The sequence below is a fragment of the Rhinolophus hipposideros genome (genome assembly GCF_964194185.1).
Source record: "Rhinolophus hipposideros genome assembly, chromosome: 6".
NCBI classification, from domain to species: domain Eukaryota; kingdom Metazoa; phylum Chordata; class Mammalia; order Chiroptera; family Rhinolophidae; genus Rhinolophus; species Rhinolophus hipposideros.
Genome location: NC_138052.1, coordinates 88,069,515 through 88,092,958, shown reverse-complemented (window position 1 = coordinate 88,092,958; position 23,444 = coordinate 88,069,515). Strand labels below are relative to the sequence as shown.

The following is a 23,444-nucleotide window of genomic DNA, read 5'->3' as shown; positions in this document are numbered from 1 at the left end:
ATGTCATAACAGCTACCCAAAAAATCAAGACTTTTAGCCCAAACAGGCTAAATGTTTAACTTTGACAACAAATATGAGTCCACTGATGAAACCTTCTTACTCTGTCCTTCTTATGGTGGACACATTTTCCAACTCACAATGGGTCCTCAGGGTTGTTCTTAGGGCTGAGGATGGCTCCTGTGACCTCTGGGTTTGGGGGCGGGTGGGAAGGGGGGTATACAGAAGTATAGAGGGCTTCTGAATAGGATGACCAGGTATGTTGGCCCATAAAAAACCTTAGATATCGTGACCTGTCTCTCATTCACTAGGTGAAGAATACAAGGTCACTTACCTAAAGTCACACGGCAAGTTAGTGACAGTGATAGCAGACCCCCCCAGGGCTCATAAGTCCTATATTCAGGGTATGGGCTCTGCCCAGAGGACCCTGGCACCACCCACCATCAGGGCTGCCTTGGCAAAGCTCTTAGTTTCTCTGAGCCTGTTTCCTATCAGATAAAAATGGTACCAACCTCATAGGGCTATTTTAAGAGCTAAATGTCATAATGTACTTAAGTACTTGCCCTGTGTCTGGCACATTGTAGGTAGTCAGTAAATATTGATTGTTGTCTTGTTTGTTTTATTACTGGGGAATATTGGGGAACAGGGTGTTTTTCCAGGATGTCAAGTCATTTTTTCAATTTAGTCATGGGGGGCACAGCTCAGCTACACGTCAAATTGTTTTCAGTCTGGTTGTGGAAGGCGCAGCTCACTGGACCATGTGGGAATCGAACCAGAGACCTTGGTGTTATGAACACCACACTCCAACCACTGAGCCAACCGGCCGTCCACCAGCAGCTCAGCTCCAAGCTCAAGCCATTGTTTCTCACTGGCCCATATGGGAATCGAACTGGTGACCCTGGTGTTATGAGCACTACGCTCTAACCACTGAGAAAACTGGTCACCCACCTGTGGCTCAGCTCCAAGTCAAGCGTTGTTTTCAATCTAGTTGTGGAGGGCGCAATTCACTGGCCCATGTGGGAATCGAGTCGGCAACCTTGTTAAGCACTCGTGCTCTAACCAACTGAACCATCTGGCCACCCCTGATTGTTGTTTTTATACGATAACATTTAGTACGTGCTACAGTTTGAACAAAATACTGAGGAAAAATTAAAGTCAAACAGTACTGTACACAATAACAATACAGCATGTTCTTTATCCAATAAAATAGTAAAAAAAGAGTATTGAAATACCTATTTTGATAAAAAAAAAACACCAGATACACCAACAATTCTCAAAAATCAAGGCCAAAACTTTATTGTACACTAAAAGTGCTGACATCAAAAGGAGGCAATTTCATTTTTGATACATTATAAAAAAGGAATTTAGGTTTTAGCTTCTTCCATTATTTTGACAAGTGTTATGACTGAGTTGGTGTTATAAAACAGCTTTATTGAGATATAAAGTCACAGATCATAAAACTCCCCATTTGAAATATAGAGTTCAGGGGTTTTTAGTATATTCACAGAGTTCCATATCCATTACCACAATCTAATTTTAGAACATTTTCCTCACCCAAAAAGAAACCCCTTACCCACTAGCAGTGATTCACTGAATTCATAATGAATACATTTTTCTACTAGTTTTTGAAAATTCGGATTCTACGAGCTTTCATCCTTACTCCGACCACGTGAGAGCACAGCAGTTTCCTGATTTGTTTCCTTTTGCCATCTCATTCTTGCTTCTTCCTGAACACCTGCAGTTTTCAGTTAGCTCTGCCCTTTTCTGTACTCTCCTCCCATCAAAAGAATTTAAAGGACTGACTCTTCAGTATAGAATTTGCAGTGCTATTTTCTTGCTTGCATTGATCCCCAAGTCCAAGTTAATTCAGTCTTGCCAAGGTGTGAAAAAAAACACCCATCCTATTCAGGTGAAACACCACACCCACATATTTATAACTCAGGCAGAAAACACATTTATTGGTCGAAGCTTCACAAACCCAGAGCTTTTTAAAAAAAGCATGCAGCAACACATAACAAGATAGAACATACAAAAATTCACCATCTCCTAGGTATAAAGATTTTAACAATAAACTGTCATTTCATAGTTTTGAATGATATAAAGGAAGAATTTCTCCTATTTTCATTTAGAAAATTATTTCTTAGCAACATCATGACTATGATGCTGGAGGAATTTCAGCAGCAGTTTCAGTTTTATATTTACCAAGAAAGTGAGACATTCGTTTGAATTCACTGTGTGTCTTGGAAGCAAGTCATCAGACAAGTACATCTGCAAATAGATGTCATTAGGATAACAGAAAAAAGGCCAGCAGAGACCATAGAGCTAGAATCAGAGGGATCTTGGAGATCATTCACTCCTAACTTGATTTACATGGGAAGGAACTGAGCCCAGCTCACCCAGATCACGGAGGACCAGAGGCTAAAGGATTCTTTGAAACAGAATCCTGGAGAGTAGAAAAGAATGGGACAGGTAGGTTCTCTGGTTGTCTTGACATGACTATACCCCCACACTGGGGGGTTTAGAATCCACTAGAAAGACCCAGGCTCCACGTTGGTCTGGAAATGGAGTTGGGGAGAATTACACAGCCCTTCGGAATACAAGGCAGGTCAGATTTATGTTTATTCTCAAGAAAGCTTAAGATAATTCTCAACCAGAATCTAAGAGCTATTTTAAAAAGAAGGAAAGAAAGAAAAAAGCAACTGTGACAACCCAGCTGGATGAGACTGGAGCCAGCATGCACTTGGGACTTAGGGCTGTCCGTGAGTTGATGGCTCTATGGCCACCTCTGTCTGAATAACAGAATTGCTTTGTCCTGCACTAGTGATCACAACACTTCTGAGAGGGAAGACCCTTCTCAGGGCCTGTCACTCATCCTGGGCACAGGCATAGTGCCCTGTCCTGCTGCTCCAATACAAAAGGCTCTAGAGGCTAAGCTTGTGGTTGAATACTTGGACTTTGCCCAGGACACATCCCCAAAATAGCTGTTGCAAAAGGGAAAAATCAACAATGTGGTGTACTGGTCTCAAAAAAGAAAAAATGTCCTCAATCCCAGTAAGATGGAGCTTGCTTGAAAGTTATCAAACCCCTTGCTTTAAGTGTATTTTTAATCAGGCTCAACTTTTCTGACATTTCTGTTTTGTAGGGGGCTTTCTGGGTTTTATTAAGTAACAATCATGGAGAAGCTTCACCTCCTGTTCAATGTAGAATAGAGTAACACAAGCATGGAGTCAAGTCTGATCTGCATGACACCTCCCTGGGGCTCAACTGCTTCATCTGTAGGAGGAATAACTGACAAACTATAAAGTCGCATCTGGCTCTAAACGGTGGCTTCTGTGACACAGTCCATCGAACTGCCAGGTTAGTGCCACAAGCATGCGTTGAGAGGCTACTGTTGGGGCCACATTTAAAACACACACGACACAGGGTCTGCTACTCAGGAACTCATTGTCCCACAGGTTAACTATGGATTGGGATAAACTTCCTCCTTCTCATTTAAGATATTAAGCGACTAAAGCTGAAGGTGTTTGGAAAGGACTGATTTTAAAAATCCAAATAGAAGGCATTTGAGAAATCCTTTGGTTTTTAATATAAAGAACGACTTCCTAGGGAAATGGGAGCAATTGGTTGGTTATTTCCAAGTTGTTTTGTTTTTCTTCTTTAAAACAGATAGAAAAGTTTACTTGAAGTCAGTCTCCCAGCACCAAAAATAGACATTTTGTCACTTAGTATAAAAAAGATATCAGTATAGGAACTAGCAATCTTGGGCTATTGGAAAAAAACATCCCATCAACATTGTCTCCCGTCAGAGGAAAAGAAGACAGAGTGAATGCACCTCACATGTTTTCATATTCATCACAGACTTTGGTAATTGGCATCAGGGAGGTCGTTTGGAAGAGACGTAAAATTACGTAAGTATGGGCATCACATTTAGATTCCACTTCCTGAGCTTCCCATGACAGAAATAGGACCATGGGGATTTACTCTTAACCCTCCGCATACGATAACAGCTTGGCCATCATCCCTGAAGTATATACACTTTGATTGTTTTCCCAGTCGTGGTGAAGGGTTAGTATAAGTCATGTTGCGTCCCTTACCCAGTTCCCCTGGGGACAGAGCAAACTGGCTGGCCTTCATGGAAGCTGCAACCTTCAACATGAGTGTAATGGTCTTAGCCAGATATAGACCACTTCAGTGGTTCTAGGTGGCAGACAAAGGAAATGACTCAGCCTGCACCCAGTATGCGAAGGGAACAAGAGAAAGAAATGTCCAAATCAAACAGCATAAATGCACATTTTCTCAAGGCAGGGAGCCCAGTGTCTCTTCCAATGTTCTGGCGTTATTGTTGTTATTGTTTGGCTTTGCTACTCTAATTTTATGAGCAATTGTGGAATTGATGAGTACCTTTAAAATAGAGATCTCCATTAAACCATTCTAGTGAAGACAATACATGGCCCACATTTGTGTTGTAGCAAAAATTAACATCAAAAAATGCATTTGCCATCTGTAGGGCTATGTGGAACTGACAACCATGCTTTAAGTTTATGAAAGAATTTCTGGCCTGGCTGGATTCAGACCTCTGGAGGCCCTAAGAAAGGAAGAGATAAAACTCCCTAATATGTACTCAAAAAAATAAGATTTCAGGTATGCCAAAATGAAAGTTGCTGGTGTCTGTTTAGATTTTCTAAATGGCAAAATTCTAGGTAAATTCATCAGAGCAAAACTTCTCTCATTTTTCCGTGCCTCTGTGTTACTCCACCGGGGCTCTACCTGCTTACCGGACAATCCAGCTGACGTTCATGGCCTCATCTCTCCTAAGTAAGAGATTAAACTTCATAACTTTGTGAAATTGCAAAAGATTATTTGTCATGAGCTTTTAATAAACTTCTCCAAAGCAAGGAAACTCATGGGTTTCGTAATAACTCAAAGGCCTTTAGTTGTGGTGATTTGGGCCTCATTGTTCATTCTGAAAGATTGAACCCTGACCAGCAGGGCTGTCATTTTGTGTAAATGGTGCTCCTTTTATTTATTTTTATTTTTATTTTTTTTATTTTTTGGTATTGAGAAATACCAAAAGTGATTTATAGTTGATTTTTCTGCATCTAATAAAATAGGTCATGTCTTATTCCCTGCTTTAACCAAAAAAGAAAAAAGAAAAAAGATCTAATTTCAAGGCCATGGTTAATGGACTCCTGGATTCCTCAGTGTGAAGACAGAGGGATGTTGGCCCAAAAACCTTATGTAGAACAATCGAGAAAGTTCACTTTTTTGTGTGTGAAATGCTTTCTTATCCCAGCATTATCCAGTAAAATTTCATTTTGCTGTTGCTGAACCCAATCCAGCCTCTAGCCCAAGGCTTGATGTTTTAAACATTAGAGGCCTGAAAACATATAACCAATTAGCTAGAACAACTCTGTGAAGTCACCCCAAATACCTAGAGTGAAAAAAGTATATAAGCAACACCTACCCTGCTTCCCGGAAAATAAGACCTAGCCGGACAATCAGCTCTAATGTGTCTTTTGGAACAAAAATTAACATAAGACCGGTATTATATTACATTATATTAATTATATTATATTATATGTTATATTATATTATACTATACTATACTATACTATATTATATTATATTATTATATAGACCCAGTCTTATAGTAAAATAAGACCGGGTCTTATATTAATTTTTGCTCCAAAAGACGCACGAGAGCTGATTGTCCAGCTGGTCTTATTTTCGGGGAAACACAGTCGCAGTGGAGATCATTTAGAAACTAGACATTCTTCTTACTTACTGGATAATTACTTAACCCTTAGTGACTTATTATCAGAAACCTTCTCTGACTGGCTCCTTACAAGCCAGCCTGCAGTACTGTCAATTCCTGCCATGGGACAATCAAGACATAGCAAACCATCTCCTTTTGAAAGTGGGTCTTATCTTGTAATAGGTTGTATGCTATGGTATACCAGCTTTAAAAATTCTTCACTTTATGGCAAAGTGTGTGTTTATCTATAAATGCATTCATTAAACACGTACTTACTTGGTGCCTCCTAAGTGGCATGAGCTGACCCAGGCATAGGGACACATCAGTGTACAGGATATCAGTCTGCTCTCATGGACCTGGTTCAGAGGAGACTCATACAACCCAAGGCAACTGAGAACTGGACACATCTCACCAGAGAGGGCACTTTCTTTCTGAGCTTGTCTTATTCAAAGAGGCCATTTGGGAAGAAAATTAAAACCATTTCTATTACCATGAAAACCTTTTGCAATTTCAGTGTCCTAAAACATGTGCAAAAGCATGTCCTCCAAAAGACTTCCTTGTCTGTAGCAAATGAACATATTTCCAAGCACGTGACAAGGATAAATATTTCTAAGCACAAACAGAAACGAGGAGATATGTTCTGATCCACATAGGTTTCCACATGGTCAATTCATCCTTTGAAAACCACGTAGCAATTCTGCATTATTGTATAAAAATGCGTTGGTTTACATGACCTAAAGGATCAAATGATCTCAGTCTTAAAAGTATCATTATTCACTAACAAATGGTCTGTTCAAACAAAACAAAAATTAAATGATCTCCTTTATGTCTACATGGCAAATTATTTTACACACTGTCTCCTAAGCTATGTTTACATAGCTTACATACTTAGTGAAAACACCACCTTATATTATTGTGATATTTAGTAAAAGGGTCTAATTATTTATTCTGAAGCTGTCATTTTTTTTTGAGCACATGAATAATTCGTTTCTTAACCTACAAAATGATTTCACCTTCCTGAATGAGGAAGATGATTGAAAGACTTAGTCATCTCTAACCGTATCCTATAGTCACACATTGTATTTTTATTTACCACAAATATACATCCGCGTGTCACTATAAATAATACTTTTTAGTTGCAAGTTTGATTCCATAGTCAAAAAAAAAATAAACTTGTTTAAAATATTTATTCTCTCAACGGGATATTCTCTCCTCCTCCTGTATGTCTTGGAAGGGTGTAGTTATTTAAAAACGAGAGTTTCGGTCTCTGGAATACCATACTTCCCTTTGTGCTCCTCAAATAATTTCTTTAGCTCATCCATATAAGTCTGATGCAGCTCCTCAATCTGCTCTGAGGTTGGGTTCAGGGTCTGACGAACAGGGATTGGGTGGCCAACTGCAAATACAGAGAAGACATCACATGTCAGAAACTCAAACCACTCCACCACAGACCACTGCCTCTAATAGACAGCCCTGGAAAGATCTGCCAGTCAGAATCCATCCAGCCTGCTCGCTCCAATCCCTCTTCCATTTTACTGGCTGCCTACACCGGTCACACCATCTCATTGATAACAAATAAATAACTTTCCCTCTCAGCAGACATTGGATTGTCAGTACCCTGGTGGTTTTGACTTTGAGTCAAATGAACTACTGTGCTAACTGCAGCTGGGAGGTAAGAGGACACAGCTGTGTGTGCGCGTCACCAGCGTTCTTCCTCGGGTTGAGCTGACAGCCAGACCACAGTACCCATTACGGCTGGCTGTGAAATCTTGAATCATGAGGCACCACGCTCTACTCTCTTTTCAATGTCATCCTAAAAAAGTAAAAGAATATATATCTTCATAGCTAAATGACTGTAATAGAAAACATACAAAACCACAAGGACTCCACTGTCTGTAACAGTGGAAAATGAAAACCAACCGAAAGTCTCAATAGAAATAGTATTTAGTAAACCACAGAACGTCCATTCAACGGAATACTAGGCAGCAATTTTTTTAATGAAATAATATTTTTCTAACTATGTGTGGTGATGATTGTTAACTAGATTTATTATCATTTTGCAATAGATGCAAAGATGTTGTACACCTGAAACTAATAATATTATGTGTCAATTATACTTCAGTTTTAATAAATGAAATCATATGTGTGTATGCACATACACAGATGTCTAAAATGTGTTAAATGGGAAAAACGTAAAGTAATATAGCATGATCCCATTTATGAAAAAACATTTATATTTCTAGGTGGATTGTAAGCTTTTAGAATATTGAAAAAGTCTGGAAAAACTGATAACTGTTACCTCGAGGGAGGGAGGAGAGATGGGGGAACTTTCAGTTTATTTGTATTGTGTGAATTTTATACAATGAATATACATTTGTGTTTTACTCAGACAATTAAAAATCGATCAATTAATTTTTAAAAACATGGCAAATTCTATATGTATTTTAAAAGGCATTTATATAATAAATAACGTTCATCTACTTGTCTCAGATGTTTAGAGAATACAGATAGGTACACGTGACTTTGACGCCAGTTCTCGAGTCCTCTTTGCTAGTCAACGCGCCCTCTGCTGGTCTAATGCTGCTACTGGTGCCAAGAGTTTAAAATATACAGGGTTTTCACCGACCAGCTGAGCAGCAAACTGATTCTTACTACCTTTGTTTAGCTTGGGCATGAGATCGATCGGGGCTGTAGGTCACAGAATAGAACTCGTAGGGGAAGCGATTTCCTTTGGCCTATCCTTAGTTATCCTGTGCTCCATCCAAGGCTCGAATCGATGTCAATAACAGAAGGTGGTTAGTTAAGGAAAGATCGAGGAGATGTGTGTGTGTGTGTGTGTGTGTGTGTATCTGTACATACACCCTAACTGCAACACTAATATTCTTAAATTGCTAAGTTTTTAACCACATGTAGACTCAAAAACCTCATATATACCCTGTTTCCCCAAAAATAAGATCTAGCCAGCCAATCAACTCTAATGCGTCTTTTGGAGCAAAACTTAATATAAGACCGGGTCTTATATCATATTATATAAGACCCGGTCTTATAGTAAACTAAGATTGGGTCTTATATTAAGTTTTTCTCCAAAAGATGCATTAGAGCTGATTGTCTGGCTAGGTCTTATTTTCGGGGAAACACGGTAGTTCTTTGATAGCTTAGATGTCCAATTGATATATGGTACACATCAGTCCTTTGTAATTCAACATAAATAACTACAAACATAACCATCTTGCTGTCAGTTGTGGTTGGAAATGTGGACCAGGAAAGGTTAATGTGTGGATGGGGTAGAAGTGGGAACTGGTGTTTCATAAACAGCACCAGGTTATACCAGGTCTAGTGCTAGCTCACCAGCAAGTATTTTGAGCTAGTAACTTCCTCCCTGGCCTTAAGTTTTATATGCATAGGATAAAAGAGTAGAATTGGAATGATCTTGAAGCTTGCTTCCAGCTCTGAACTTTGTTGTTGTTTGTGGGAAAATATCAGAAATTTACATGCACATTGAAAAACCTGCATGCCAATCTACTAACAAATTTGTGGTTTTATAGAAAAAGCTTGTTTTCTTTGAAATGATCCCAAGGAGAGAGGTCAAGTACAACTATTGGGGTGGGAGTTGGGACTTACAAAGAGACACAGTGGTTAGTCTAAGATGATGAAATGTGTTGTTCCCAGCTTACTTTAATTAGGACTTGTGAATTCTGAATTATTAGTTGAATCTTTTTTTCTATGAGCTATCCTACAGTTAACATCAGTTCTGTCCTTCTCTTATTAATGGTTTTATTATATTTCAGATAGTTCTTCCAGCAAGCTACGACAGGCTCATATATGTTGAATTTATCACCATAAGACTTTTCCCTTTAAGTGTGAAACATAGTCATACTTGCCTTTCTCTTAGTTAAGTGCAGAGAAAGTGAGATGCTGAAAGACCCTAAACTACACACACACAAAACACCCAGAGGAAATTATGATTTACATCCAGTACTCCTGCCCCTCATTTAAACACTAACTGAAATTGGATTAGAGAATAAAAAACATTTCTCAATTGCTTTTTAGAGCTAAAGACAGAGGTAACAGACAAAAATGTGCAAATCCGAGAAGGATCCCCTGAGCCCCACAAGACCAGAATTATCTCTTTCCACAAAAAGGAGAGTTTTTTACTACTGAAGAGAAGAAAAAAACACCTTTTCAACACAAGAGTAAGTTAGCTGCAAACGGCTGCATAATCCTAGTTTTACCACAGAAAGGAGAAAAACAGCTGCATCAGGCTGCTGTTGGAAAGACAACCCCTTGCCTTGGAAAAATCAGCAAACATCTACCGTGGCATTGGGAATCATTGCTTCTGTTTGTGTTTCAGTGGTTTTTATAACTGACAAGCTCGCTTATTCCATTTTCCAATTCCATCCAACAATTCAAGGTTAGTTATGCATTTATTGCCCTCACAGAGCACTCCTGCTCGAATTTCGATGGGGCTGTGTTGGATTTTTCCAAGATAAGGAATGAGCAGCTTCACGAGTCATGGTATACACCGTTAGAGAAAAATTGGTACTGGGCATTGTTTTCTTCTCATTGAGACAAAGCATAGATATTTCACAGGAAGAAATCTTTGTTCTAGTTTTCTATAATTATGAAAATTCCACAGAGTTTATCTCTCTAATCTCACACAGGAATTATCTTTCTCTAGATGCTACATAGCTATACAGTAGAGAAATAATAGGCAGAGAGCGGCACGGCAGAAGTGGGGCTGTGAAGAGTTCAAACATGGGTGCCAGATGAAACCTTGGTTCAGAACTGTGGAGGCTCAAAAGATGCCCAGTGTGTGTGTGTGTGTGTGTGTGTGTGTGTGCGTGCGTGTGTGTTTGTGTGTTCCACACACTCATACTGGCACCATACTAATCCCCCTAACATTATTATCTCCTTTAATCCCAGCCTTCCATTAAAATTTAAAGTTTCCTTTTTCTCTCCATTTGAGAGAATGCCTTAGCCTGCTTTTTTCCCCATCAGGATATAATAATCACTTGAAACATAAGGGACGACTTTTGTCCTCATGTGGTTTCAAACCAGTTGTATTTAAATAAAGTAAAATCCCTTCCCTATGTTTTTTATTTTTAAAACCTATAGAAAAAATAATGCAATAGACACTTGCATTCCTTTCCTGCAGACTCACCCATTTGGAAACTTTTGCACACACGTGTATTTATTATTTTTTTTATTTCTGTAGAACCATTGGAAAGTTGTAGACACCAATGATTCAATCATGTTAATCGTCCCTAAATATCTCAGCATGCATACCTAAGAATAAAAAACACTGTCTTATATTACAACACCATTTTCACATCCAAAGAATTTAACCTGCACACACAATCCACATTCAAACATGATCAATTGTCTCAATAATACCCTTTATAGTTGTGTCCCCTAGTCCACCACAGCTGCTTTGTCTCTTTAAATATTCACTTTCTCCTTTTAGTCTTTCACATCATTGACATTTCTGAAGAGTCCAGAGCACTTGTTTTGTACAATGTCCCACAATCTGGATTTGTCTGATTATTTCCTCCTGATTTGATTCAGATTAACATTTTGGCAGGAATACTTACACAGCGAAACCGAAACACATTTGATAGCTCTCAACAATCTGGTCTGGGAACTTCTACCCTGTATACCAACTGTCACTCCCCTAGCACCTGGATATACAGAGTGCTTTCCCAGTCTCGTGTCATCTCACCCCCAGTGACCCTGAAAGATGACAGGACAATGATAAGCATCTTCTCTTCTGAGCATCTCTGATGCTCAGAGAAGATGAATGGTACATTCTAAGTCACTCCGAGTCAGACCTCAAACCCATACCACTTCCTCCTGTACATTTTGGCTGAAGTGTAATAAACACCTTCTGAATGTCGGTGTGAGCTTGTGTGTGGCTGACGCCTGAGCGTTAGCCGCAGCCACCACGCAGCACCTGTAGGTGGAAAGAACCAACCTCTTAATGACACTGTTTGTATTTTTTCATGCTGCCATAAGAATAAAAATGCAACGAACACTTCTATGACATCCATAATTAGAAGAGAGGTTCGGGAGTTAACAGGAAGTCAGTGGCAATCTCAAGGCTAAAAAGGTGGGATTGGAGCACTTTCTGTGCCACATGTAAACAGCTGGTAAGCCTGTCCGGGTAGCCATAATTCTGGGACTAACACTGGGACTTTATGGTAAATGGCAACTAATTAACATAGAAGGAATGCTAGAGCTAGAAAATCACCAGTTTGCAGCCATGACTATAATAATTAATGCTGATAAGAATTGTCAATGGCTATTAAAACCATCAAGTAAAGTTTGATGAAGAACAGGATAATGACACAGTCTCTAAGTAACATCACCCCCAGGTTCCTTCTTAATGAAGAAGAAAAAAAATCTTTATAAGCATAAAGATTTATATAACTAAGTCTATAAATGTATCTTTACAGTAGAGAACCCTGGCGAACACCTTACCCAAGTGATCAAAGAGAACATCACCAACAATGAGACGAAGTGACATCAAGTGCCTCTTGATATGATGTATTGAGAAGGACACAATACTATTTCTGTGGCATTCTGCCAAATAGGCATAACCGGAATATAATCATGATGAAACATACCAACCCACGGCGGGGAACGTTCTGCAGAACAATTGACCTGTATGCTTCAAAACTGCTCATGTTTCTCATAAAGACAAAGAAAAGTTGAAAAACGATTCCAGCTTAACGTAGGCAGAAGAGAAGTGAAAATTAAATGCAACGTATGATCCTGCTTACAGAAAAAATACCACTCCCTCTCCAAAAAAAAAAAAAAAAGGAACTTATTGTGGCAACTGGTGAAATTTGAATATAGACTATACACTAATTAATCGCACTTTATCAATGTTAAATTTCCTGAATTGTACTGACATTATGAAGGAGATTCATCTTGTTCTTATGAAATATGCGTAAATGTAATTGGGAGCAAATGGTCGTGATGTCTGCACAATTCGGAGAGCTCAGTAACAACAGCAGAAAGTATCCTGATTATACCACTAGAGAGAGGAAAACTTCAGCAAAAGGTTAACAACTGGTGAATCTAGAAGAAAGGCTCACAGGAGTTCATTTTACTACCCACGAAAACTTTCTGAACATTTGAAACTTTTCAACACAAAATTTTAAAAATCAAAAACAATGTATGCAGGAAATGTCCTCCTTTAAATAACAAGTTTCCCTTGGATCTTACTTTCTTGTCCAAATATGCACCGTCCCATCATCCGACTTGTACTGGCTCTATACTACTTCAATGTAATATTAGTTCCCTTTAAAATTTCTAGTGTGTATTTATTTGTTAGATATCTGAAGACTTAAGAATTACATCAGAGAGGCCTAACAAAAGACTAATTTGTCTAATTTGTTTTTCCCCCAATGTGTCTTGAACTCCCATTCTGTGGGCACTGGGAACATAGCAGAAAACAAACAAGGCCCAATTCCTGTGCTCCTGGAGCCCTGTGATGCAAAAAGTGGTGGCACTTTGAATTTAGTGAGAACATATGTTCAAAGGGGGTTAATTAATGGAACACTATTATTAATAGAACATTAACAAAACCCTTACAGCGATTCTCACTAGTTTTAGAGAATCACTAACACTGAAATGAGCACTCTGGTTGAGGTCATTAAGGAAGTGGGGTCTGAAAGATGTGAAGGGAAACTATTTATAGTATGAAGAATCAGGGCATCTCTGGACACCCACAAGTGAGAGGATTATAGATGAAATGATGGTTTAGGATGAATTTAACTAATATTTACTGATTGTGTATAGTGTGAAGTAGAATTTATTTAAGTCAATAAACTCTTAACTAAGTAGAAAGAGAAGCAGAGGGGCCACAAAATAACGTGCTGTTCTGGATGCTGCCTGAATCTTACCTGGGGTGTCAGGAAGTCAGCAAAGAAACAACTCTGGGTTAGAAGTGCATTGATTTAAAATAGAAATGGACATAGTAACGTAGATCACTGTTTCAATATCATACCGTGTTTTATCCTCTGTTGCATTTGATTGATACATAGCTTTGTTTTGTTTATGGAATTTAAAATATCTTATTCTCAACTGGTGTCATTTCAAGTCATTAAACAAGTCTTTACATACACATCGTCTGAGAGTCTGGTTCGCACAAAGGCTGCTTGCAATCATCTGACTCCCATTCAACCACCTCAAGATCTCAGCAGCTGAATCCTTGAAACATTAAAATCCTTGACTGTTTCATTTATATTGGGTTTCAAAAGACTTCAAGCTATAGTGGATACTGAGATGCTAGAGACTAGAAATGGCATTCCTTATGTAATTGTCCGTAGGGTAAGTAGAAAGATGGAGCGAAGCAATTTTTCATTTTTCTGAATCTTTAAGAGAAGCACGTTCTACGAGCATGAGTCAAAGCCGGACCTGTAGATTTCTAGTCTTTACAACAAATTCACATTTGATGATTTCCACATGACCTTTGACCAATTAATTACTTGTCAGTAGAAGTGTAACCAGGCTGCATCAAATGACAAACCACTTTACTTTAAAAAATATGTTTAACCCAACCAGGTGATAACTGTACTCATTTAACCCTCCAAAATATACTTGTTTCCAACATTTACAACTTATTTCATGGTGCATATGACTTACACTTAATTAAACATTTAGTTCCTAAAATCATTCTCACAATTTTCCTTATATCCCCCAAAATACCAATTATAGTACTTTGCACATAAGAAATCAAAAATGACTAATTAGTGATATGCCTCCAAAAGTAACCAGCTTATCCTAAAAAACACAATTGCAAACTTAAATTTATCTCAGTTATTTCTATTACACCAACTAATCGACAGTCTAACATTCCATTTGAGTTAAACATATTTTGAAATAATGTCATGTGACTATATACGAAAAGCAAAGCTCTTACATAAACAGTAGTAAAATCCCAGTCTAATGAAACAGACCTAAAAAACAAAACCAAAACTGAGTTTCATTTAATGGGCTAGCCATGGTGAAATTATTACTTCCAGTTTCATAGGAAGTATATAATTTTGGTTAATTCTCCTATCAGCACCTGACTCATCACTTTCTCATTTCAATTCTCTAGTTCTTTTTCAATTTGAGGAGCTAATTACTTTCCTCCTCAGTCCTTCTATCAACATGATCTGTCTTCCTCCTTCCCCATCTTCTGCCCCCCAAATATGCAACTTTAAAAAATAAAATCAGGGTATATTACATACAGGATTAATATATAGGATATATTAATATAGCTAGTTGCAAAAAAATGTTTTTGCTATAGAAACTGATGCCTATGAGAATTGAACATGATGAAGACATCTATTACACAGAAATTTGCATAGATTAATAAACTCTGATTGAACTTGTTCATCCAAGAATTGCTGTGTTATAATCTGCTGGTCCAGAAAAAATAGATTCATCCTAGAGGATCAGAAACTTTATTTCTAAAACTGGATTCTACCCATAGTTCAATAGTAGTATTCTTGAAAGTAATCAATTCCCATTCCAATGGAAAACACAGTCATTTCAGAAATAAAAGGTCAACCGGAAATGAAGCTCAAATAACATCTACAGGATTCTTATTTTTAGAAGTTCTTACTCAAAGGCACTTGCACTAGCATCTCAGTCAAGAACAATAAACAGTGCTCAAAGTAAGAGAAATGTTTCCTCCCTGTAACAAGCATTTAGTCTTCAGTATACATACCAACAGTGTGAATAGGTTTCCTATAGGGCACCAGGCCAAAACTGTATTGAAAGACTCCTCTGGCATGGAACAGTGGCAAAGCAAACCCCATGACTTTCTGTAGTTTATCCTGCACGGTACGAAGCCACGAACCTTCCGGGTTGCTCACTTGTTTAAATAGTTCATTTTCACCAAAAGAAAACACAGGGACCAAATGGGCACTGCAAAACACAAAGGGGCAGAATGAGAATTTTCAGTGAAAAGGATGTACATATTTTATTCTGCCTAGCTGACTTTTGCAACAAATTTCTAACAATTCTTTGATGTCCCCAAGCCTCCCTCATCCGGCTAATTTCTTGTTCCACACGTGGAAACTGACTTGTACTTGAAATTCTTTGGGGAGGGACTTCAGCAATCTAACAATTTGTGGAATTTTATGCTACAGAAAATCAAGGTTCCACAGAGCTTCTTGTTCATCTCTAGTTTTGGCCATGGTTCCTTTGTTCCCTTGGCTGGAAATTTTGTATGTTTTTTGTTTGCTTTGCTTTTAAAGACAAGTGTCGTAGCTGGATGCTGTGGCATTGAGCTACCTTAGCGGGAAGGTCATATTCCATTCCCCATGAATATCCACACCTGCTTTTATGGTAAGGTCAGGTAGGAGGGGGTCTGTCTTTAAGAGTCAGAAAAATTACTTTGCTTCTTTGTGTTCATTTAATAATGTCTTAACTTCCTTGACCCAGACACCCAAAATGAAAAGCCACTTACCCATGGGTCAAAGCAATTTTCACAAATCCTTTCCGCTGGCGGATGAACAGAGTGAATTTTCCAGGATGGGCATCTAATGATTCCTCTGCACCCCCAAGCACAATGATTGAAATGTGTCCACCTCCCTCCTTGCTCAGCACGTAGGACAAACTTTTCTTGGAAACGGAGACTGGCCCTTAGTGAACAAAACCAAAGGTGTAACTAAACATCCTTTTTTAAAAAATGAAAACACTTGTATCATAATAATATTCCATGGCATCAGTGAACACCTAACAAAATTTCCTACACTGCTTACATTTGGAGCACTTTGCAGGTTTATAATCTTTTCACAGCCAAATCATTAGCAATATATTCCATGAATATGATCTAACATTTTGGCAGGTGATGGGTTAAGGCCTTTAAAAATGTCATCAGGTTTTCATTAGGTCTGCCGCTTGTTTGGGTGGCTTCTGCACTGCTCAATTGTACAGACTCCATTCATATTGCATTCTAAGTAAAAGACGCCCCCTGGTGTTGTTCAGTGTACAACCTGCATAGCTGTATGTGACAGTCTTGGTTATTGTCCTAGTAGATTTTTGCTTAGAACTGAAAAGAATGTCCTCTAAGAGGTTGCATTGGGTTCTTCTGAACACAGTGTTTTCAGATGTTCTATATGGATTCTTGTTTTCCAAACTCGGATTTAGAATGCAAACAGTTTCCAAAAAATCAGACATTTGACAAATAACCTTAATCACTTGCTGGATCGCTACATGGTTCCAAAAATGTCTAGTATAACTTTGATAAACTGTTTAAGAAAGTTACATCATTGTTCAGTCTTTGTATCAGGCTTTCTCATGTAAAAATAACTTCAAAGATTCCTTTTCAGATTTTAAATGCACTATGTACTCTTGGAAGAAAATACTCTAAACTCTTGGAGGAAAAGATAAAGATGAAAACACAAACTATTCATGACCCATGTTTCAGAGATAATTGCTTTTTAATGTCTTATTGTTTCCTTCCATTCTTGGTCTTATCCATTTATTATTAGTTTTAGTTTTAGTTTTAGTTTTAGTTATAAAAGAATGTGTTAGGCTTTATAAAGACAATGAACTTCATCTCTGGAAGGAGATTATATTCTCATTTTACTGTGGATTCCTAATACTGGGGGAATGGAAAATAATCACAGTGTTCTGAATGACCAACTACTCTTTTAGGAGGCAGGGGTGGTGGGTTAGAGGATAGAGAGTCTGAACTCAGATGGGTTTGAACTTTCATTGAGTTCAAAGCATGGCCGTTTTTCTCTGCATGTCCTGAGTGAGACTAGAAGGATTGCTTCCACTGGAAAGAGGACCTCTTGGATTTCCAGACACCTGGCTCTCCTAGTTTGCCCCTGGCATTTCTCAGTTTGCTCTTTAGGCTCCCTTTCTTCAGGCCATCCTAAAATGCTGCTATTTTTAGGGCTCTACTAGAGACTGCATGTCTGTGTCCCTCCAAATTTCATATGCTGAAATCTTAACCCTCCCAATAGGGTGGTTAGGAGGTGGGACCTTTGGGAGTTAATTAGGTCAGAAGAGTGGAGTCCCCATGATAGAATTAGTTTTCTTAAAAGAAGAGGAAGAGAGCTATCACACATGCTCTCTCTCCCTCTTTCCACCACGTGAGAATACAACGAGAAGACAGCTGTCTGCCAAGCAGGAAGCAAGCCCTCACCAGACATCTGCCAGTGTCTTCATCTTGGGCTTTGCAGAACTACGGACACTGTTTAAACCTCCAAGTCTGTGGGATTCCCTTACAGCAACCCAAACTGACTAAGCCGGGCTCCTTGACAGTCTCTCTTGTCTTCTCATCTTATTTACACACATGGATTCTCCTACCACTTATGTATGCTGAGTTCTCCCAAATCTATCTCCTGGAAGAGCTCCTGAAGCTCCAAGTCCATACTTCCAATAGCTCAATGGACAACTCTTCCCCGACAGCTCAGAGATACCTCAAACTTCGTGTTTCCAAATCCAATGAATTAAATTCCTCCTCAAAGTTCTTCCCCTTCCAACATCACCTATCAAGGAGAATGACACCATCCTCTATCCAGTCATTCAATCAGAACCCGAGTCCCATATGTAGTCCCCTTTTCTCAGCCTCCAGGTTGACTCATCATTGATTCATTCAAAAGCATTTACTGTTATAGGTGAGACTCTGCTAAATGCTGAGGATTACAATTTACAGTTGCTGTCTTCCTGAGGCTGAATCAATCACTAAGTCTTGTTGAATCTGTTTATAAACTATGTTGCGTATCAATCCCCTCTTCTGTATGTCACTGTGCTAGTTGAGCCCTTATCACTCCTCCCTTGGTCACTGCAATAGGCCCCTTCCACCATCGCCGTCTCCAAGCTTACCTCCCTTCAACTTATCTCCAAGCTGCTGCCTGAATGGTCCTTCTAACCTGATGCAAAATCCAATCAGGTTCCTCTATTGCTCAAAATCCCTCACAAGTTCCCGTGGCTTGCCTACCAGATAAAATCTAAATTCCTCTGCAGGGTCTATAAGGCTGTTGTGACCTGATCTCCACTACCTGCCCAGACTAAATGGAGAGAAAGAAGGGGACATGAGCCCTGGAAACACAGAGTGTGCTCTGGCTGACACCTGCTGAGTACAGATTCACCAAAATGAGCCAAGAGGAATGGTTTGGAGGTGGGGCTTACAAGGCTTGAGAGCCACAGAAATCTCGGGTAAGAGCAAAACAGATACCTGGTAGCAAGGGACCTCTAAAACCCTACTGATTCCTTCCTAGATGAGGTCTAGGGCACATATCTGTCCGTCTTTCACACCTACTGTGGCAGCCACTGAGGCAGGCAAAGGCTAGGAGGGCAGCCTCAGACCAGGAACTGTCCTAGGAAGCGGATTCGGGGAGAGATTGAGAACTCAACTTAGAGACAAGGAAAGTCTACACCTCCCTTGACTATAAGTTTGGATGTTTTTCATTTAGTCTTTAGGACATCTTAGGTCATAGCAAAGGAAATGATCTCATGATGTCATAAACCAGTGAGAGCAGACAGGTTTCACCTCAAATGCCAACTCTAGTAAATGGCAGTGGCTATCGGAGCACTATACGGAAAAGGACTCAAGGTTGATTATTTGTATCTGACATGGCCATGGGGAGGGTGTACCTACATCTCTTGTGCCATGAATTTGCAACACCTGCTCTCAATTACACTACCCAAACTCACCTAGGGCTATACTTTAAATCAGCAAACTATACACTATAAATATATTTCTGTGCTTTTTTTGAATTTTTAAATGCATTTTTTAAAGTTTCCCTTTAATTTTTTTCCTTCTATAAAAGTCGAATCCAATGTTTGCAAAGCAAGGATGAGAAGGAATATGTTTCCTCTACAGTAGTGTGGGGGTTTTAGTGCACTACCTAGAGGCCAGACTCAGAGGCAGCCTGGACTGGACCTAGAGCCCAGTGCTACAGAGGAGAAGGTCCATAAACAGAACCTAACAACCCAGACCAGAACCTAAAATCCTGGTCTTTTAGTGTTCAGTGATTTCCTACCAGGTGTTAATGACAACAGAGACTTCGGAAATTAATAGGAAATAATGAAGACCTGGAAGCCCATGGAAAATTCTGTCTCTGAATATGCTATTTATTGATCCTGAAATCGGAAATTTTCAAAAAGAGACTACAGACTTTCCTTGATATCCAAGAAATGCAAAGACAATAATAATTTACCCACACAATAACCATAAACATAAAGCACTCTCTCTGTAAATTAGGTACTATAGCTCCGGGTTAGTCAGTAAGTTGGTCAAGTTGGAAAACCAAACAAACTGAGTGAGCCTTTTACTTTGAAGGGAGAGCTATTAACACAAGCTTAGCTTCTGTACACATTCAAATAGTATCTCTACCGCATTTCAGCTGAATTTTAGTCTCAGAATTATGGTTTCACCAACCAAAACATCTTCCACTAATTCAGAGTCGCAAAGTAGAATGGACTTTTTTATTTCTAAGCTAGGTTATATTTAATCTGGGAAGAAAAAGATAGCAGATTGAGTATGTTTAGTTTATATACTACCATTACTTCAAGACACATCAGAGGCTATTTCTCATTTCTCAGAAAAGCACAAAGCGACTTCCCAAAGGTGCAATTTATCATTTATTTGATCTAAGATTCTGTCTGCCACATGTGGATACACAAAATACATTCACCAATTTATTCTTTCATTAAGGAGGGAGAAAAGAAGAAAAAAGGAAAACAGAAAAAATTTCATTTAGTCATCACAACTTATCTGTAAGGGTTATTATTCCCATTTTAGAGATGAAGTTCTGAAAATTTCCGTAACTCACATTCACAAAATTTTTTTTTAGGGGGTGCTATATGATTTACATATTTACCTCTGCCCTTTATTCTCTTACAGAGATTAAATGGAATTATATTACAAACATAATTAATTCAAAGGAACATATTAAAAGAATTATGCAAAACTACTTATTGTTTCATTAAATTGACATCGATTGAATATTCTTATATTCCAGGCACTACGCTAAATACTTGAGTGGAACAGAAACTAAAAGGCATAGTCTGTGTCTTCCTGGCACTTACAGTGCAGTGGGGGAGACAAGAAACATCCAAACAGCACAGAAAGTGCCAGACCGTAATAAAGACACTAAGAAAACTATAAACCTGACTGGGTTTAGGGGGGAGCCTTCTGTGTGGTTCTGCCACCCTAGAACATTGTAGAAGCAGCGATCTGCCTTCACTTACCACTGCTCATCAGATATTCTCGGAAGAGAGGACACCGGAACCAAATTGGGAGCACATGCAGATACGCAGTAAAGCCAGGAAACAGCTTCGTGAAGTCCGAATAATTTGTACAAAAATTTCCAAAGGCTCCAGCCACGAGCACTCCATGAGGGTGAAACCCAAATATGTAGTTGTGACTTGGATCCAAATCCAAAGTTTTGATGAGCTACAATGCATTTATATTGAGATTTTTTTATAAAAAAAAAAAGTTCCCTAAATCGTTTCCAATAAGAAATAAAAGGATTTGTGATTAATTCTTATATCAATAGGAAATGGAGACTAGGACTTGTTTTCTTCCCCTGGGTTGGAGCTGTTCCCCCAATTTTTAACTATTTCCTGAGCCCAGAGCCCCTCACGATAGCCTTCTACACTTTCTCTTAGCTGAGAATCCATTTAGTAAGTTGGGATGAATTATACGCTTTCTCCCTCTAACGGAGGAAAAGCTGGAAGTACAAGGAATGAAAATGTTTCATTCTTTTCCCGGCTCAAAACACACGATATAAAACAAGTCTACTCACATGAATTGGAAAATAGTCCTTAAAGTACTTCCAAACGGTCCAGCTTCTGACCCAGTTGGATCTCCTGCCCCCCTGCTCGGGGGTACGCCAGTCAAAGTAAAGCCACGTCAAATAAGGGATGTAGAGGAACCAGTAGTTGTATACAATCAGTAGCAGAAGAATCCCAATGCACACCTCCGCTGTAAGAAAGGGAGAGAGCTCAGGAACCAGGCGGCCTCAGGATCTGCTCACTGGGCTGTGCAGTCATTGGCCGGTGGAGGGGGGTTTAACACATGCAAACACTGTTAAACTGAGCCTCAGTTCAAGTGGCTACGTAATAAAACAAGATAGCAATGAGCTAGGATCAAGTAACATTAATTGCATGCTTCCTGTATACCAAGTATTGTCTCGTGCGCTCTGCCAAAATATTTTCATTGAATCCTCAAACAAATAAAAATCATAATCATAATCATTATAATCCTCCTACAACCAAACCACAGTGGCAATGAAGCAGCCATAGTGCTTGTAATGGCCTTTTCATAGAAGAGGAAACAGAGGCTGAGAGGTTAAATAAATTGCCCAAGCCACACAGGATGTAAGTGGTTGATCCACCTAAATTCAAAGTTCACGCCCCTACCCCGCCTCCCTAACGTGAGATATGGGGGGACTGTCACTGACAGGAGGGATGCAGGAGTTCCTGTCACAGGTATTTACCTTGACCGAGCAGCCATTTTTCATGTGCCCACAGAGGGCACGTTCTAGTGACAAACTTCAGAAACTCTCTTGCCCGAGAGAGAAATAGCTTCGGAGGGACTCTACCTCTTAGCTCGTCTATCATTACTTGCCACAGGACACAATGACAGAGCAAAATCCAAATCGTTCGTGCTCCTGATGACGAAGCCTCATGATACATGAAGAAAGAACTGACAAAACTTGACCTGGGCAGCAAAGACAAGAACTTAAGCTAAGCTAGACATTTTCTTTTTACGTCTGTGCTATGTACTACACTAAAAGATATTTATAAAAAGAGAAATGCATTGATGAGAGGGCAGGGAGCATGAAGACATAAAGCGTGGCACGTAGTAAGTACTCGATAAACGCCAGCTGCTAGTTACTTTAAGGAGAGCCATTGCCTCTCGGCTTCTATGGTGTGCTGCAATCACCAACCTAGTGCCGACTTCAGTTCCCCAAACTCCTATCCACTCCTTTGCAACTTTGTTAAAAAGAACTTCGTTCCCATACAATCCATCATGGTATCTGAGTAAGAGCATCTTTATGTATTATTGCTTTATAGAGATAGATGTAGTTTTTTTCCCCCAGAAAAAGAACATGTGTACATACAGAGAGTGCCCCAAAAATGTATACACTTTTTTAAGAAAGGAAAAGAACGGTATTCAAATGATGCTGATGGTAACCACTTGGAGCACCTCTTGTAATTGCAGAAGTCAAATGTGACTTGTATTCATCTTTTGTCATCGGTATACATTGAGTATTACAATTTTAATACCATGTTTTCCTTTCTTAAAATGTGCATACATTTTTTGGCACCCTCTGTATATATTTTTTCTTGAACTCTATAAACCAATACTTTTCCCATACAGATTTGACCCAAACATCGACTCGACCCCCATAGAGGACTGCCTTGCTCTCCCCAGGGTGAGTTACAGATTAAAAGAATGCATGAAAGGTGAAAGAAGCATTGCCTGCACCTCTCTGTGGGTTGTTTCATTGCATTCTTGAACTGCCAACAAAGTTGAAATGAGTCCAGAAGCAAGGCCAAAAGAGTGCCCTCTGCCCTCATTCCCACCAGGATCACTCCATTTTGCTTCACCTACTTCTCTCTTCCCAGATCTGAGTGCTGACAATTTACCACTGATGGTTAATTTTATGTTACTAACATGTGCAAAAAAAATTACAAGAAACTTAGGCAGGTCTCATTATTCTGTTTT

General features: G+C 39.1%; 1 protein-coding gene across 2 annotated transcripts in view; it reads right to left on the bottom strand.

Annotated features, from left to right (window-relative positions):
* Window positions 1–1,269: 1,269 nt before the first annotated feature.
* Window positions 1,270–23,444, bottom strand: part of MOGAT1 (monoacylglycerol O-acyltransferase 1) — a 33,676-nt gene continuing 11,501 nt past the window's right edge. The window contains exons 2-8 of one of the 2 annotated variants that reach the window (XM_081051547.1): window positions 22,210–22,433; window positions 21,517–21,695; window positions 20,960–21,164; window positions 16,218–16,392; window positions 15,474–15,673; window positions 5,891–7,148; window positions 1,270–5,501 (exon numbers count right to left, since the gene is read on the bottom strand). In XM_081051547.1, the coding sequence (XP_080907673.1) occupies window positions 6,994–7,148; window positions 15,474–15,673; window positions 16,218–16,392; window positions 20,960–21,164; window positions 21,517–21,695; window positions 22,210–22,408 (1,113 nt within the window). In that variant the 5' untranslated portion in view covers window positions 22,409–22,433 and the 3' untranslated portion in view covers window positions 1,270–5,501; window positions 5,891–6,993. The remainder of the gene's footprint in view (window positions 5,502–5,890; window positions 7,149–15,473; window positions 15,674–16,217; window positions 16,393–20,959; window positions 21,165–21,516; window positions 21,696–22,209; window positions 22,434–23,444) is intronic. The other variant, XM_081051548.1, reaches the window with a different exon arrangement.